This window comes from Lissotriton helveticus, chromosome 1_2 (genome assembly GCF_964261635.1).
Source record: "Lissotriton helveticus chromosome 1_2, aLisHel1.1, whole genome shotgun sequence".
In the NCBI taxonomy this organism is placed as follows: Eukaryota; Metazoa; Chordata; class Amphibia; order Caudata; family Salamandridae; genus Lissotriton; species Lissotriton helveticus.
This window is the reverse complement of record NC_136058.1, coordinates 252,603,480-252,621,547: the sequence shown is the minus strand read 5'-3', so window position 1 is coordinate 252,621,547 and position 18,068 is coordinate 252,603,480. Positions and strand designations below refer to the sequence as shown.

The window sequence follows — 18,068 nt, the reverse complement described above, 5'->3', positions numbered from 1 at the left end:
CTCCCTTGCAGGCACGGTCCTGCTGGGGGGTGACTTTAACTCCATTGCCGACCCCTTGCTGGACAGGTCTCACCCCCCCCTTCGTGACTCCCCGGTTTACAGGCTCTCTAGAGGTAGGAGGGACTGGCAGGAGAGCTGGGAACTTACAGACGTCTGGAGAGGGCAACACCCGACTGACCGGGATTATTCGTTTTTCTCCGGGCTCCATGACTTGCATGTCCGTTTGGACACCATACTTTGCTCCCGGGAGGTGCTGCCGTACGTCACTGATTCTGAGTACCTGACGAGAACAATCTCGGATCATAATCCGCTCCTGATCCGGTTGGCGTGGATGGCGAGGACGCCCAGGGTTCCGCTCTGGAGGCTGCGGCCTGAGACTCTGGAGGACCCCCTTTTCGGGGCGGCCCTAGCGGAAGGAGTGACCTCGTATTTCACGGAGAACGAAGGGACGGCGACCTCAAGGGCGGCGGAGTGGGACGCCTTCAAGGTAGTGGTGAGGGGTATCTGTATCAGGGATTATGTGGGCGTGCGGAAGGTTCTGCTGGGCGATTTGACTGCGGCGGATGCCAGGCTGCGGGAGGCGGAGAGGAAGCGGCCCGGACACCCGGACCTCCAGGAGTCTCTCTGTTTAGCCAGGGAGTCGGTGGCCGTTGAAGTGGAGAGGCTCCGAGCCTTTGACTACAAGCGCTATGTGCTGCGCTCCCATGTTGACGGCGATAAGGCGGGTACCCTCCTAGCGTGGCTCTCGAACCCCACCAGACGATGCGCTCCCATACTCCAACTACGGGATATGTCGGGCGTGCTTCAACAAACTCAGCTGGGCATAGTCGACGCCTTCCGGAAATATTACGAGGGCCTGTACAAGAGTGCCCGGGGAGACAGGACGGGACTGGTGGAACCCTTCCTGACTGATCTGCCTCTCCACCGGTTAGAGGCTGAGCAAGCGAAGGACTTGGGGTCGGACGTTGACATGGGGGAGATACGATCGGCGGTGCGGCGCATGGCGAGGAACAAATCGCCGGGGATAGACGGACTCCCCATAGAGTTCTATAACAAACATCTGGACGTACTGGCACCGCGACTCCTGACTGTCTATAAGGAGGCCAGGGCGTCGGGACGGCTACCGCAGTCGATGAGGGAGGCATTAGTGGTCCCACTGCTGAAGCCCGGCGGGGAGAGTGATGACCCTGCGTCCTATAGACCGCTCTCTATGCTCACCGCAGACTATAAAATCCTGAGTTCCATACTAGCGGCGAGGCTCCTGCCTCACATGGCGGGGCTTGTGCACGACGACCAGAACGGTTTTATACCGAACCGTAACACCACGGTCAATATCAGGAGGCTCATCCGTCTTCTGGACGGGCTGATCGACGGGGCGGGGACGGAACTGGTCCTCTCGGTTGATATTGAAAAGGCCTTCGACAGCCTCGAGTGGGACTACCTCTATGCTGTCATGGAGCGCTTTGGTTTGGGGGCTGGTTATATCCATTGGACGAAGGTCCTATACGCGGACGCGATCGCAAGGGTGAGGGTGGGGCCGGCGGTATCCCACAGATACTCGGTGGAGCGGGGCACTCGTCAGGGCTGCTCCCTATCGCCGCTTCTCTTTGCTCTGGCTATTGAGCCGCTGGCGGCTGCGGCCCGAACGGGGCGGCACACCCGCGGAGTGCGGGCCCGAGATGGTCAGCATTTCATCTCGCTGTATGCCGATGACTTATTACTGTTCCTCTGCGACGGGGGTGAGGACTTACGGAGAGCGGAAGCTCTACTGGAAGGCTTCGGAGAGATGTCGGGCCTGCGGGTTAACTGGCCCAAGACGAGTTTGTTCCCACTACTAGGGGGCACTGCCCAGCCACAACATCAGTCGGAGGCGACCTGGAACCCTACCTGCATGAAATATCTGGGGGTTCATATTTACCATAGGCCGGAGGACTTGCTTGAGGGCAACCTGGGACGGTGCGTACGTGGACTGAAGGGCTGTATGTCCTTCTGGTCCACATTACCACTATCAGTAGCGGGCCGGATCTCCCTCCTGAAGATGGTTGCTTTACCGAGATTATTGTATTATTTCCGGACGCTCCCAATCTGGATACCTGGCTCCTTCTTTAAGCTCCTTAAATCTCAAATCACGTCGTTCATTTGGGGAGCGGGACGGTGCAGAGTGGCGCTGGCCACGCTCTCTCGCCCGAAAGATGAGGGGGGTTTGGCTGTGCCAGACTTTGAGCTATATTACCTAGCGGCACAATTGCAAGTCTTCACGCAGGAGGTAGCGAGAGTATTTCGGGGCCCGGAGGACGAAAACTCGCGGGGAACGCCCAGGCACGTCCTGGCGTACATAACCCTCCAACAACGGCTGGACGGTCGGGATTTATCGTTGGAACAGCGCACGTACCGTCACTGTTGGAACCGGACCCAGAAGAGAGCGGGTACCCAGCGCCCATACGCGCCTGAGATACCACTTGGCATGTTAACGGCCTTACCGCATGGCGGCGACTGGTCGCAACTACAGGAGTGGGAGGAAGCGGGGATACAGGTGGTTGGGGACCTCTTTGAGAATGGCGCACTTCTCCCGTTCCAGGAGCTAATCGACCGCTTCGGTATCCCGAGAGGGGGATTTCTGATGCATGCAGCAGTCACTAGGGCGATGCACGCCCACTGGGGCACGGGACTTGTGGAGCCCGGGACGGCAGCGGCGTGCCAGTACGCCATGATGGCGGCGGGCACGATTAAGGCGGTTACATGCCTATATGGTCGGATGCTTAGGGAGAATATCCCTCCTCTCACATCCCTAAAAACAAAATGGGAGGCGGATCTGAATAGGGACATACCGGACACGACGTGGACACAGCTTGTCCGTAGGGCTCGCAACAGCACGAGAAATGCCAGGTTCCAGCTGATCCACTACTATGTGTTGCATAGGGCGTACATGACCCCGGGTAGAATCAGGCGGTATTTCGGCGATAACACGGCAGTCTGCCCCCGGTGCCCGGAGGAGGGGGCTGAGTTAGTGCACATGCTGTGGGCATGCCCGGCCTTACGGGATTATTGGCAGGAAGTGGGGGAGATGCTGAATGCGGTGACGGGAAGATCCATAGAGTACGGACCGGCGGAATGTCTTTTGCACTGGTTTCCCCATACCCCCAAAAATAAACTTACGAGTAAGTTTATCGACATGGGACTGATGGTGGCTAAGAGGGAGATCACTAAGAACTGGAAGGCGAGGATGGGGCCTACTCCACGGAGATGGCGGCAGGAGTTTCTAAAGTGGGCCACGGCTGACAGCACACACAGATACCAACTTGCGCGCAGGACCCCTAGCCAGGCTGCGGCTGACACTGCGACCGCATGGGAAGTGATGGTGCAGGAACTCAGGGATAGCGAAGCTGATGCAGAGGAGGAGACTCCCGGGGAGGAGGGGGACGGAGGAGACGAGATGAGGCCCTAGGCGCAGCAGGAATGTAGGGAGACTGAAGCCAGCATCCCAAAGATGATACCAGCGTAGCCTTAGGCGGGTGATGGTGTACGGGAGGGGGTGGGGGGGGGGAGTTCTAGGTTGGCGCAGGGAAGGGGAGTTGGGGATCAGCGCGTAGGTTAGTAGGGCCATAAAAGTAGTCATACACTTCATCCGAACACTAACAGCTCCTCTGTATTGAACGTCAGGCATGGGTGAGCAGAGGATTCAACGCCGCCCAGCCCCCGGGCTGTGGGCTGAACGGCTGTGTACTGGTTGGCGAGATGTTTTCTATATCTGCTACTACTTATGATGTTACCTCTTTGTGTGTATTGGCCTGTACAGGTATGCCTACAATAAAAATTGTTTTAAAAAAAAATAAAAAAATGGCCGGACCAGGCGATGAGAGAGGGGGGGGGGGGGTCGGAGGCATGCGCAAGACATCCCCCCCCCCGTGTTGTCGCAGCCATTATAGAAGAAGTGGGGACGGCCGGACCCCGTCGGCTTCGGCTCTTCTTCGGGCCCACCTTACTCGATGACCTCCGGCCGACGGCTGGCAGCAGGACCCGCCCTACACGTGTTGAAGATCTCGTCTTCCGGATGGGCGTAGCCGCGAACCAGTTGCACTTCGGGAGTTTTCAGAATGGGGGTAGGTATCTGTTGACTTGTATCTATCTCATGTTACCGTTATTGGGGCGTGGCGGGTGGTGGGACAGGCATGTTTGGAGCAGTGAGGGGTGGCGAAGCCTAATTGCCTCGTGGCCGTCGTGATGTCAAGCTTGGCTTCTCTCACCATTTTCATGTTTCTTATTACGGGCTTATTCCTAACGTTTCTCATTTCTAGCGAAATCATGTATTTTATCGTGAGCTATTTCTAACGTTTTCTCATTTGTTGCGAAAATCAAAAACTCATCAGTGGCCTACTGACTTTACTTGATTCCTTTTGTTTTCCCTAACGATTTTTATATATTTTTTTTTATCTGCTAGCACGATACAGCGGCTAATCCGCATTTTTCTTTATATTTGTCTTTTTTATTAGGGGTGTCCTCCGGGCTGAGCCGGATGACCTACCTCTAATAAATGGTCTGGGTGGAACTAGTTTACCAATCAGTGGGGAGTAGATAGGCATGACAGATTACAACGGGGGACAAAGGTCCGCATTACCTACCCTTCACTATTTGCAAAGACTAGACAGAATATTTTTATTCTACGTTATTTGCAAACAGAGAATACCTCCAAAAAGAACCAATTCCAAACAGTCAATGTTTGGACAAACAATCAATCAATGAGGAATAAAATAGGCACGACGGGTTACAACGGGGGCAAAAGCCTGCGCTACCTACCCTTCACTATCTGCAAAGGGAGAGAGAATATTCCTATTCTTCCCCGTTTGTAGGCAGAGAAGATCCTTAAGAGAGCCAACTTCGAACAATTCAAATGCTCGATCAAACAATCAATCAGTGGGGAGAAAAATAGGCATGACGGATTACAATGGGGGACAAAAGTCCGCATTACCTATCCTTCACTATTTGCAAAGAGAGAGAGACGTTCCTATCTGTCGCTGTTTGCAAACAGAGAATGTCTCCAAGAGAACCAATACTTCAAGTAGCACCCAAGGCTAAATGAACCAATCAATGAACAATACCAGTATCTAAATACCGTTTCCAATATCAACAATCAATCAATCAATCAGATGGATAAAGCCATCCTACCAATCAGACGTAAAGACGTCCTACTTAACCTTACCCGGACCGGACCGTGTGGGCAATTCTTCGCCTTCCTCCAGCGCCCGATCATTCTCTTTCTCCATGTTTTTACCGCAGCATTCCTGTGGGATTCCAGTCAGGACAGTAGGTCACTTGAGAGAGGTCCGTTCGGAATCGGTGAAGTTCATTCAATCGGCAGCCGGACGAGGGCCCTCTCAAGGCAGGTATACTCCAATCGTTTAGATGTTCACCCCATCGTCTGGACCTCTCTTACCGGACCTTATGTCGCTGATGGACCCCGCGTTGGGACGCCAATTGTGGAAAAGTCAGCCCATAACGCTCCTGATGCCCAGGCTGCTGGCGCAAAACGCCTCTTAGTTCCCATCTTGAATAATTACCAAATAAAGAGACGGGCACTGGAAGCAGGAAAACAAGAACAGAGTTTTATTTCTCATGAGGAGAGCCTGTCATTTCGGACACTCTCATAGTGTCTTCAGGAGGTGCTCTAACAAGTTTCTCTCAGGCTTCGTCTTTTATACACATGTTTATGGTACACAAATATCCTTCATTACAATCAAGACATTGTGACGTATGAAGATATTCCAACACGTGGCTACAGTAGGGGCCCTTATCCTCCATACAATAGGAGGGGGCTGTCACGCAGCTGAGTGTTCTGCTGATTCCTTTGGAATGTGTGCCCTGATCGAATCTCAGGGGGTGGGGAGGTCATGATCAATAGTAGCTCCCTTTGAAGAGGGGCGAGTGCATACAGTAGTGGGCAATAAACTGTATCCTCAGGCTGAGGGATGACCAGCGGTCCGTGCAGACAATCATGCTCAGAGGAAGGGGTCATAAAAGGAGGGGTATTCATGGATGAAAAGGAGGTGTTGGTCAGGCGCGGGGTGTGATTTCTCAGAGCCAGGGTCATGCGGAAGGGGAAGGGTTCATGACTTGTGCATGTGAGAGTGGGGGCGGTCGGGGTGCATGGGGGATGCTTGCAGGGTCAGGGAAGGGCGCTGATGATCGATCGCGAACAGGGAGACCATGGTACCTAAAAATGGCTGTTGTATATATGTGTGCATGGGTCTATGCTAGCGGGATGACACAGTCAGTGTTTCGCAATATCCATCCTGCTTACGACAAGAGGTACAGTGAACACAAATGAACGCCGCTTATGTGTATATACATTGCCAATTTCAACAGTCCCTTTGCAGTGTTGATATCTGCATCAGTCTTTCTCTGTCACCCAGTGCTGTAACTGCGGACACATTCCAGCATTTGAGGGTCTTTCGCCACCATGGTGTTCAGTATTCCTGAGGCTTGTCTCTAAAAACGTTGGGTATGGGTAGTTAGTAGTCAGTGTTCATGCTCTGTTGTTCACAGATCCATCAAGATGTCCGCATTCAGTTTTGGAATCTTTCTCAAGGTTATTTTGGAATATGCTGCCTCTTAAATGGCCTTCGGCGGTGGAGCTCCATTGCAAGCGCCCATCTCGTCATAATGAGGACATGCCCCAGTTTGGGATTGAATTTAAAAAAGGCTATAGCTTAAATTTCTTTATTCTAAAAAACAAAAAGATCAGTTCATGGTATGATTGTCCTCATTGAAAGACATTTTTTTGAAAGAACAGTGTGACACTCCAATATTGGTGAATCCCTATTCCCAACTCCGATGACATGATTCCTAGAATGCAGACGTTGAACATGTTGGGGATATAGGCTTTATTATAGGAATCAGAATCCTATCCAAAGTATTGTACACATAACTGTTTTATGACTCACTGGAATCCATGACATCAAGCGCTCAGACCAGAGACAACATCGCTTAGCCAAATATATGAGTTACTCGAATCCAGAATGTACCATGGGCTAGTGCGGACTAAAACTTAAAAACCTAATCACTCTGCAGACTTCTGGCCAGAGCCTAATCTTGCTGCATTACCAGCATCACCATATTCCAGACCACTTCAAACCACAACCAGGGACTGGTTCTTCACTGATGTGCATAACCAACCAATTATGCACTGATGTGCATAACCAACCAATCATAGCTACAGGTGTAAATCCTGATCTGTGAACCAGTTCTCTCTCGCTGGAGCAGATGGATATCCACCACACACAATCTGCATCGGTGGAGTATTCAAATGCCTGTCACTGCACAATCGATGGTGTCATACGTATGCTCTCAAATGTTTTGCGAAATGCTAACCCCACATTTCCCATTTGAGTACTACTGCATTGAGGCATTCTTTTTTTTTACGTGTGGGCTGCTCTGTTTACTTCAGTGCCTCACATACTGTGAGTGTAGTTCGTTGGTATTTACAGCTTACTGACACACAGCAGTGTCAATCCATGGCAAATGTTGAAATGTCACAACCTGGACAAACAATGGTGGTCTTAGGTCCTGCAAGTTCGTCTTGGGCTCAGGACCACAACACCCTCAAATCTCAGAACCTCTCAGGATTCAACAGGTGTTCAACTGTCCTCAAATTCTCAACTTCCTGTAATTGGACTGTTTTCCTTTAACACAGGTCCTGTGCATGCTTCCTCCCCATAACTCGCGAGGTGATTCTGAAATGCAAGATATAGAAGCACAATGTTCATCTGATGGTTCCTCTACGAATTCTAACACATGATCGTCCCATTCCTGCTCATAGAGCAGAACTAGTGCCCTCCTCAGTCATTTCTCCAGTTGTCTTAGTCACACTGGATCTCATTTCTCACTCTGGGTGGCTGAGCTTGAAACCTTGGTTCCTGAAAAGAAAGCTGGCTGGATTACTTTCAAACAAATGAAACATTTGTGCAACCAGCTGACAGTTTGTATAATGGTTATTAAAAGGCCAGTGAATTTCTTATTTTTTCCCATTGTCCTGAAGACCACCAAATTAAGTTGCTCTTTCGAATGTGTTCTGTCATTGGGCAATCTCCATTATAGTGCCAATTTTTAAAAAAGGAAAACGTGATGACCCGGGGTGTTATAGACCCATTTCCCTTCTTGACTCTGCCATTAAGATCTTGGGCAGAGTCTTACTGACTAAACTTAGGGAAAATCTGGAGACCTGTGGAGGGCTATCAAACATACAATATGGGTTCAGGGAGAAACGAGGCACCCTGGACCAATGTTTGAATCTACACCTTCTGATTGCCAAATATGTGATGGCCGGGGAGGGTTCCCTTTATTTGGCCTTTATGGACCTCTCCTCGGCCTTCGACCTGGTAAATAGGTCCAAATTATGGTCAATCCTACTCGAGATGGGGATAGACTCTTCCCTGGTCGCTTTTTTAGCTTCTTTACACCAGGAGCTATTCGCCAAAGTAAGGGTCACAAATGAGGGGAGATGTACGGGGACATTCAGGTCAGAGAAAGGGGTCCGCCAAGGGTGCATCTTGGCCCCCCTCCTTTTCACCATTTACATAAATGGGTTGGAAAAACAGCTGGAGGAAGGGGGTGCAGATGTGCCGCGGGCGGGAGGACAGTGGATCTCGGCCCTTCTATACGCAGATGATGCGGTACTGATTGCCCGTACAGGCATCGGTCTGCAGACATTACTGGATAGTTTTGGCTCCTTTATGGAAAAACTTGACCTGAAAGTAAATGCGAAAAAATCTCACACTATGATAGTGGGGAAACAGAGAAGGAAATTAAGATCTAAAACCTTTAAATGTAAGGGGGAGGTGGTTTCCAGGGTCCCGGTTTTTCCCTATTTAGGGGTCCTTTTTGATGAAAGGGGGTCTTGGGCCCCACAGCTAAAGGCAAAGAGTCTAGCCCTGGCTCGTTCAACAACTGCTTTGCTGGCTTTCACCAAAAGGTTGGGGGCCAGGCCAATGGAAGCACTTTTGAAGGTTTACAACACCAAGTGCATCCCCATTGCCTCCTATGGGGCTGCCCTGTGGGGTTATGTTAACCAAGAAAAAATTCAAAGGGTAGAAAACCGGCTAATTAGAACATTGCTCTCAGTGCCAAAATCGTCCCCCACATTCTCTATCCATGAGGAAGTAGGTTTGGGTTACATTACAGATAAGTTGAATTTGGCACCTCTTTTATTCTGGGCAAGGACATGGATGAATCCAGAATTAACTTTAAACCATCTTATTCTGGAGGACGTCATGTCCCTGGACCATGCCATGAAAATACCCTGGTTGAAGTTTTAAAAAAACACTTTTTCAGCTCTGGGTAGAGTGGAACTTTTCTTATCCCCACGCAATATTGAGAGAGAGGACGTAAAGTGGATTAAAGTCCATTTTACAGATAGGGTCCGCCTTAGTAGAGAGGGGAGGGAAATGATGAAACCATCCATAAGAGCTCATGCCATGTTAATTACTACCCCAATCCTGGAACCATATTTGAATTTTGTTACAAGACCCCTTCACAGATTTTTATTAACAAGATTCAGGTTTAATTTAATTCAATTCTCTCTAGGTTACTACCCTTCATGGAATCACTCGAAAGATGCACCCCCTTGTGACTGTGATAAATTTTCTGAGCAGGATACCATGCATTTTATGATGTTCTGTGAGCTTTATACTGATGCTAGGAAAAAACATCTATTACCTGGGTTGAGGGAGGCGGGTTTTATCCAAGTTAGACCTGCCTTAATCTACCTCCAGATGTTGGGCAATATCTACATTACTTTTAGTGTGGCTAGTTTCCTAGCAGAAGCCTTCCATCTTAGAAAAAAACGAGCTCCACTGAACATTTTATTGTAAATAAGGTATCTTTTATTGGTATTAGACATGATGTAGCTTAGTAAAATTTTAGGTCATCCCGCTGTATTATTTAAATATGAAATGTGATTTTAATGTATATGTATTGTATGTGCTTTTTATGGTTTCTTTGTAAATCGAATAAAGCGTGCTTTGACTGACTGACTTCATCGGTAACAAACCGCATTTGGTTTGTATATATTGCCTATGAGGAACATGAAACTGTAGACAGATACTCAAAGTAGGGTTGCTTCTGGCTGATATGTACTTTAAGCAGAACTATGTGCTTCTTGTCACCCGGAGGTCCAGTTCATACTACTAATCTGCTGATTGATTATAGCCACTTTCCTGAAAATGTGTTGTCATAGAGTCTGCAAATAGGAGTTTTGGGCTTGCTGGCAAATACAGTCCACTTGCTTAAAATGTCCCTGCACCTTCGCTGCATTGTAATCCGAACTCTTTACCCAATCAAAAAGCACATTAAGCAGTCACTATCATAATCTAGGTGGCTGGATTCTCCAGTACGATCAGCTTGACATTCAAGTTGGCTATCATGAGATGTTTGTGTAGCCACTGACCATGGGGCAAATAGCGCTCTTTCATGGACCATAGGACTGTGTCAGGCTGTCGCTAGAGAGAAGGTGGAAGCCTAGAGGTACTGGCAGATAGGATGAGGCTTTGGACAGAGGTACAACCACAGATTTTGCCTTGGCATGCTGCAAGGGTCTGTTTACAGGCAATTCCCAATGGGTAAGTCGAATGAGTAATCCATGGTGGTTACCGTGACTTTTTGAAGAGGGAGAGTTGGGAGATGGCACTCATCCTAGATGTCTGGGCGTGGAGGGGATTAGAGTACTGAAGTATACAAAAAGTGATGGATGGAATGCTTGAATTCATTTCAGCCACTGGCGATTATTCAGGCCGCATTCCAGTATATTGTTGTTCTGCACATGATGCCAGCTCAGTTTGGAGACAGCCATATTGACGCTGCTCCGATGGGAACAGTCTAGCCTGATCTACCAAGCCAGGTCCTCCCTGAACCGGAACACAAGCAACCCAGGAACGGTTTCTTCCTTTTTATGTCTCATCAGCTGGTATAGCTTGGTTGCAGCGATAGTGTGCACGGCACCCACATCTGGGCAAACCTTCCCACTTAGGGTGTCACACTGAAGTATACAAAACCTGATGGATGGAATGCTTCAATTCATCTCAGCCATTGATTACTTGGGCCACGTCTCAGTCCATCTTTGTGGTACAACCATACATTCATCATTGCAATAGTGACCCTACTGTGCAGTGTGTCAGCTGCCTGAGCAACAGAAAGCTAGATGCCCACCCCAGGGCCCCTATAAACATTAAGTGGTAGTGTAAAACCCTCCGCACACCTTATCTAGTGAAACAAGCACATATAGTCTGTTTCTTTTGACTTTGAAATTAAAGAATAAAGAGGATGAAAAACAATCTGTTTGAGAATCTAACTTTTGTATTGTATGACTACTAAACATCTGTCGATTGATCTAAATATCAGTAATGTACAAACTTTTCAAACTATAAGAATATCCTTTCAGATTCTGTAAAAAAAGAACCTTACTGAGCTCCTCAAAATTGTTGTACCTTGTTTCTTTGACTTACTTACGGCCATCGTCGCCTAAACATCACACTGACAACTCATTAATGGACCATATTGACTGCCGAGATTGTTATTCCCCCACATCTTCTGCTTTGGACTTCTCTTCTTACCCAAAAGTGATATTCAGTAATGACTGCTTTGCATTTGTAACTTGGGAGGAATGCTGGAGTCAAATGATCTTCTGGTCAAGAATTTTCATATGAAAGCTACACTTTTAATGACACTGTTGGCCTCTCAGATTAAAGGTTTCAACACAAAGAGCACTTTTGATTCTTAATGGCTGGGTTTGGGGGCTCTATTCGTCCGATAGTATCAAACAGATGGATCCCTTAGGTCTACAAGAAAGGAAATCCTAGTGTGGTCAATGTAGGCAGGTTATGGGTGTTTTTAGGAACGAGATGGGCATTATTCAGAAAATGATTTCTCAGTGCGAGGATGATACTTTAGGGTGTTTGACTGGAAAGATTTTGGCAAAGTGATATTGTCTCCCATTGTTATATTAAATCTTAAATGTGAATGATATAATTCCCATCTTACAATATGTCTGTCTGTTATCATGACTGATGAGCGCCCTCGGTGTGACCATTTTTGAGATAATTTAGACATTAGGAAATAGAATAGTTTAGGGCGGTGGTGGTCAGTTGTTGAGATGGTGGTATCTAAAACTAAGGCTATTAATCCTTTGATGCAAAAGCGCCAATTAACCATAACAATGGTCACATGGTTGTGCTTGGCCAACAGATTTGTAAATGACTTTAATAAAATTATTTTTTCTGCAAATATTTTTTTTCAATGTCTTTAATACTTTTACTGGGACCATCATGTAAATAAAGAGACAATATGAGTGTTCCTGTTTTGATCCATTTCAGCTACGACTGCAGTAATTTAATCTTCGGACAAACTGTGAACCCCATGGACCATAGGAAATCCCCCGGTGGATCCTCTGGCGGCGAGGGAGCTCTTATATCTTCTGGTGGCTCCATTTTGGGGTTGGGTTCAGACGTTGCAGGGAGCATCCGCATCCCTTCCTCCTTTTGTGGCATCTGCGGCTTTAAACCAACCAGAAACCGGCTAAGGTAATGAAAGTAGTTTATAATGTTCGTTTAAAAAGATTTTTATGCAAATTACTTTACAGGTGACTTGACTTGAGCATGGCAGGTTATGAGCTCTTCATTAATTTGTCATGGCACCAACTACCAGGTGATACTTCATTTTAATCGCAGTCTCATTCAGTTAAGTTGATGCTGCTGTCCTGCTGCCAAAAGTCATGTATTCGTTTGGTGGAAGGATCAAGAAGGGGTAGAAGGTGAAATGTCTTCACTCGTGGTATTTCAGGTCAGAAGGCTAGGGTGCGAAGAATACATTAATTTCATTAGTATTTTTGATTATTTTGTTTCTGAAAAATACTATTCGCCTCAAGACATCAACAAGTAAAGCAATTTCGATTTGCACAGACATTGTCTTAGAAAAAAACTGACTACCCACATTTTTCTCTCTGCATTGTGGGACTCTAAGTATAATATCTACCTTTTTGGCAAAACATATCTAAAAGGGAAGGAGACTTTATTAGGAGGAGATGATGGGCATCCTACTATGATGAGGTAAGGTACTTATGCCCCTAGAGTGACATTGGTAGCAGAATTACTTTGTTTAAAACAAATTGTTTGATATAACAGAAATTATGCATGCTCATCAGAAGTACTGCTACACTGTAAAGACACCTCCTTATCATATTAAGGGATTGACTTAGAAGTACCTTTCATGCATAAGACAATTTCACTTTCAAACACGATATGTAGTTGGTGAATTGACCAGTGCCAAACTTGATGCTGACGCTACTGTAAAACCTAAAGTGTATATCACCATAAATGTATTTTAGATGTAGTGCTGCATGCTACAAGCTATCTCTCTCCCAACAGCATGCGAGGAGTGTCTACCAGTGCACCTGGCCAGAAGACAGGTGAGATATTCGCTTTTTCTCATAGATCATCTTAATCAATAATGTAATCTGTAATTTTTCCTTTGCTTGCCAAAAGCTGACAAGTAATCATCCTATTAATTTTGGTCCAGAGTTAGTTATATTAAAGCATGCCATATGCAAGGATTTGTATATGCCAGAGTTTAATTTAGGTCTGGAATAAAAAAAAATTACAACGCAGAATACGTAAAGGAACACACTTGATGGATAGGTTCCTTTATTGGTCGAAGAATACCTTTGTCAGTTACAGTTTACTTTTTCTATATTTATTTTGTGAGATTTTGTGTATCCGCTGGACAGAAGCAAAACTGGCAGGACTGGGACCTCTTACACCTTCCCAAGTGGCACAAAGCTCATTTTCCACATTTTTGGTTGCAAAAGCTATTTGTGCTCATTTTTGCATACCTTCTTTTTTTTGAAGACCGACATAGGATCTACTCACCCTAATATTCGTTTTGATTTACACTGAGACAATTTCCAGTTAATATTTCAGATGTAGGGGATTGGTAGATTGCTGTGCCTGGTGTTGAAAGGCTTTTAGCCCAACAACACATTGTGATGAGCCACCAGGTTCCCTGCCCCATTGCATGTACACTCAAGCAATTCAATTATTTGTTTTATCATTCGGAACTCCGAGGGAGGTCCACAGAAGAACGATATAAAAACTACAACATACATTCATGTATACCCACATGCATCATTTTAAAGAAATTCCAGACAGATCATCAATACAAATTTAAAAAACATTTTTAAAAAGTTAAACATTTTGGCACATGCCATTTAATGAGAAGGAGAGGACAAGCATTGGCGAACCTCATGCGCTGATTGTACTTCGTACATTAAAAACACTGGTATTAAAAAGTGACAACATGCAAAGTTCAAAGAGGGACATGCAAAAATTAAATGGTTTAAATCTTGTATATGGAGATTACACCAATCACAAATTCTCTCTTTCCTTAGGCACAAAGTCCCAGGTGTCTGTTACTATTTGCAAGGGTAACACATTTAGGGGTCGATTAGGATGGCGGACGGACTTGCGTCCGTCCGCCACCCCAGAGGTGGAGGGACCGTCCGCAGGGGCAGGGGCGGTCCCTCCGTGCAAATCAGGATGTGACCGCCACCCTGGCGGTCACATCCTGTATGTTTTAACATTGCGGCGGGTGCTGCTTGAAGCAGCGCCCGCCGCAATGTTAAAACTGCATGTTTTACATTTACATGCACAAAGCGGCAGGCACCGCGCGGTGCCTGCCGCTTTGTGCATGTAAATGTTGGGGGGTACCATAGGTACCCCCCATGTGCACCCCCCACCCCCAACACCCTGGGGGCCCGCAACGGGCCCCCAAAAGCCAAAGTCCACATGCTTTTCCACGGCGGAAAAGCCGCCGCGGAAAAGCATGTGTTTGTGCAAATCCTGATTTGGTTGACGGTGTCTTGCAGACGCCGTCACCAAATATCCCTCCTTACACCGCGGATCAGCGGCGGACAGACCTGCCGTCCGCCGCTGGTCCAACCGCACTCCCACCGCCATCCTGATCTGGCGGTGGGTCTTCCAAGTTACTGCGGCGGATAATCCGCATACTCCGGGCCGGCGGTGGCTTCCGCCGGCCCGGAGTATGCGGATTATCCGCTATCATAATGAGCCCCTAAATCTCAACATTAACATAGTTTTTCGAATCGCATGAGTCATATTCTAAGTAAGATACGTTTTTTCCCTCATAAACCGCTTTCTTGTAAACCACACTTCTCTCAAGATGCTGGCATAACAAAATGTCACAGTTTAAACTTACTTTGTAAAATACGTTTTTTTACGTAGCTTTAAAAAAAAAAAAAAAGGATTTGGACGTAGGAAAACTCCTTACCAGATGTGTGCCACAAGATTCCCTGGCTTTTTAGAAAAGTAACCGAAGAATGCTCTTTTTCTTTTCTTAAAGTGAACATTTTATACCTTAAAGCCGCACATACTGACCCTGCTTCTCCACCGATCCCCCACCTCAAAACTGCCACTAGTGCGTTAACAAACGTTGACAATAGTCCAACCTCCAAACGTAGGATGCATGAGGCAGCCATGGAATTCAGATTGCAAATCTGACGCAAGATGCGGCCTTCGGTCACATTGAAGAAGGTCTAACTCCGCATATCCATCACCTCCCAAATATCAGGAAGAGGGACATTTTTATCTAAAATATTTTGTATATTCTATTACTAGCGCAGCTTGCAGCATAGCCTTACTCGAACAATGTTGTACATGATCGTATTCACCACAATTATGAGAGAAGATTTTACCTGAATAGACCTATAATTCAAACTTCCCCATTTTTTTCATGCCCCAGGAACCAGTTTATGTTCTCCCCAGTCTAGAGCTCTTCCTCCTGAAAGTCAGGATCTTAATTTTCGAAATGTTTATTTTTAAGTAATGTTCCTGTGCTCCAAGACACCTTTGAAGACCAACATGTGACCGGATATCATTAATATATAAGGAAAACAACCAAGGTGCCAATAGGCAGCCTTGTTTCAGGCCATTATGCTTCAGACCTTTCTGGAATAATCCCTGATTTCCACCTAACAGTACTTGACTCTAGGTTGACGGGTGATAGCTAGAACTAGCCTATAACACACCTCAACCAATGTGATGACATACCCTGACCAGACTGCTTTCTCCACAGCATCTGACGATCAACTCTATCAAACGGCATGGAGCAGTCAGTCTGTTTACACCGATCTTGCCAGTGACCTGGGATACTTTTCTATAATTGATGATAGTACTGCTAACCTATCTAATGTACTACAATTCCTCCTACATCCGGCCCGTTGTGAGGGAATGATGTTATTTTCAGTTGTCCATTTTTGAAGGTGAAATAATTGTACTTTTAGCAAACAGTTTGCCCACTGCAACTAGTAACCCTATTTGCATTTAGCTTGCAGGAGAGGGCTTTGGGCTCTTTTTAGGTCTCGCCTAGGCAGCGCGCATGTGCTGCTCTAGGAAAAGACCTCTAGGAATCAGTCTGCTCCTTTTCAGCATCTCGTGCACGCCAGGCATCCACCTTGCGGGAGCGGGCAGCCATCGGTTGTGGAGGATCATGTTTCCAATTTGCGATTGCTTTCACTTTTACGGTCGCGTGGCCGCGTTTTTTTTTGCTCCTCTTGTAACTGTATTTATTTGCCCAATAAAGTCCGTTTTTATTCAATGTTTATTCCCACAATGGGCACGGGCAGCATGATATTTCATATGCACATAAGTGCCATTTCCTTTTCGCATCGCTGTGCTTTTATCTTTCTCGATGCAAAAGCAGTGTCATAATGTTTAAAATGAGTCTACCTCTGCAAACCTTTATCCATCATGTACTTCCCTCCAGACAGCCTATGCCTGAAATCGCTGGTATACTGACTAACACTACTCATGAAGTCATGGTCTGACTCATGTCAGCAGGCTTCCCTTCACTGCGGCGGTTCAGCAGTTTTTCAATAAGTTGATTACACAGCACTGCGGACCAATGCCACTGATCCTGCTGAACTACTTGAGGACGGGTGCTCCAAAACGTGCAAGTGGCCGCACTTAAAAATTAGAAAGACAAATCGCTTGGAGACAAGGAGGCTAAAGTTGCTTGTAGAATCAGGTTTGATGGATTGTTTTCCTTGGAGACATTTACAATGTCTTGACAAGTCACCGTGCTGTGGACACACCTCCAATCCAAGTACTAGAGCACGGATTTCTGACCTCTGCATTACTTAAATAGTATTTAAATATTTTGTTTCACTGCTTCAGTACTCAGACATTGCCCCTTATAATTCACCTATGTGCAGGAAGGCTTGCTTATGGACAGCTAAGAGGAGAGGAGAGACTGCCCCCCTCCGTAAAACAGTTATTTTCAGCCAGACCCATATCCGAGGTACATGAGCGAGACACTCCACCCTTGGAGGGATAAAGAAGGCTCAGCAGTGTCCTGGAAATCAACAAATCTCAATGGTGAATTAACTGAAAAGTAGACAGTGAATTTTTCATTATCTTCACAACTGGATTGACTTAAGTACAGATGCAAACTAGTCAGTTGCAATCTAGCTACCACGTTAAGTTTAGTTAAACTTTTCTGAAGTTCAGTTAAAAACTCAATTTTAGTGGAGACGAGGCGCACAAGCATGATGAAGTTACCTCCATCATCCATGGATCTCTTCTGAACACCATAGTAGTAAACAGAGGGGTCCACCAAGGGGGTAGAGTTGTTCAAGTGGGCAACCAACACGTCCACCACCACCCTGTCCACCACCACCCTGTCCACCACCACCACGTCCACCACGTCCACCACGTCCACCACATCCACCACCATCACCACGTCCATCACCATCACCACGTCTACCACCATCACCACGTCCCCTACCATCACCACGTCCACCACCACCACCATGTCCACCACCATCATGTTCACCACCACCACGACCATATCCACCACCACGTCCACATCACGTCCACCACGTCCACCACGACAATGTCCACCATATCCACCATGTCCACCACCATGCCCACTACCACGTCCACCACCACCACGTCCACCATATCCACCACGTCCCCCACCCCCACAATGTCCACCACCCACACTACATCCAC

General features: G+C 46.9%; 1 protein-coding gene across 1 annotated transcript in view; it reads left to right on the top strand.

Moving 5' to 3' along the window:
• The window catches only part of LOC144800599 (vitamin D3 hydroxylase-associated protein-like), a 422,322-nt gene that overhangs the window by 192,682 nt on the left and 211,572 nt on the right, over window positions 1-18,068 (top strand). The window contains exons 5-6 of the mRNA XM_078671692.1: window positions 12,360-12,566; window positions 13,410-13,450. Of these exons, the coding sequence (XP_078527818.1) occupies window positions 12,360-12,566; window positions 13,410-13,450 (248 nt within the window). The remainder of the gene's footprint in view (window positions 1-12,359; window positions 12,567-13,409; window positions 13,451-18,068) is intronic.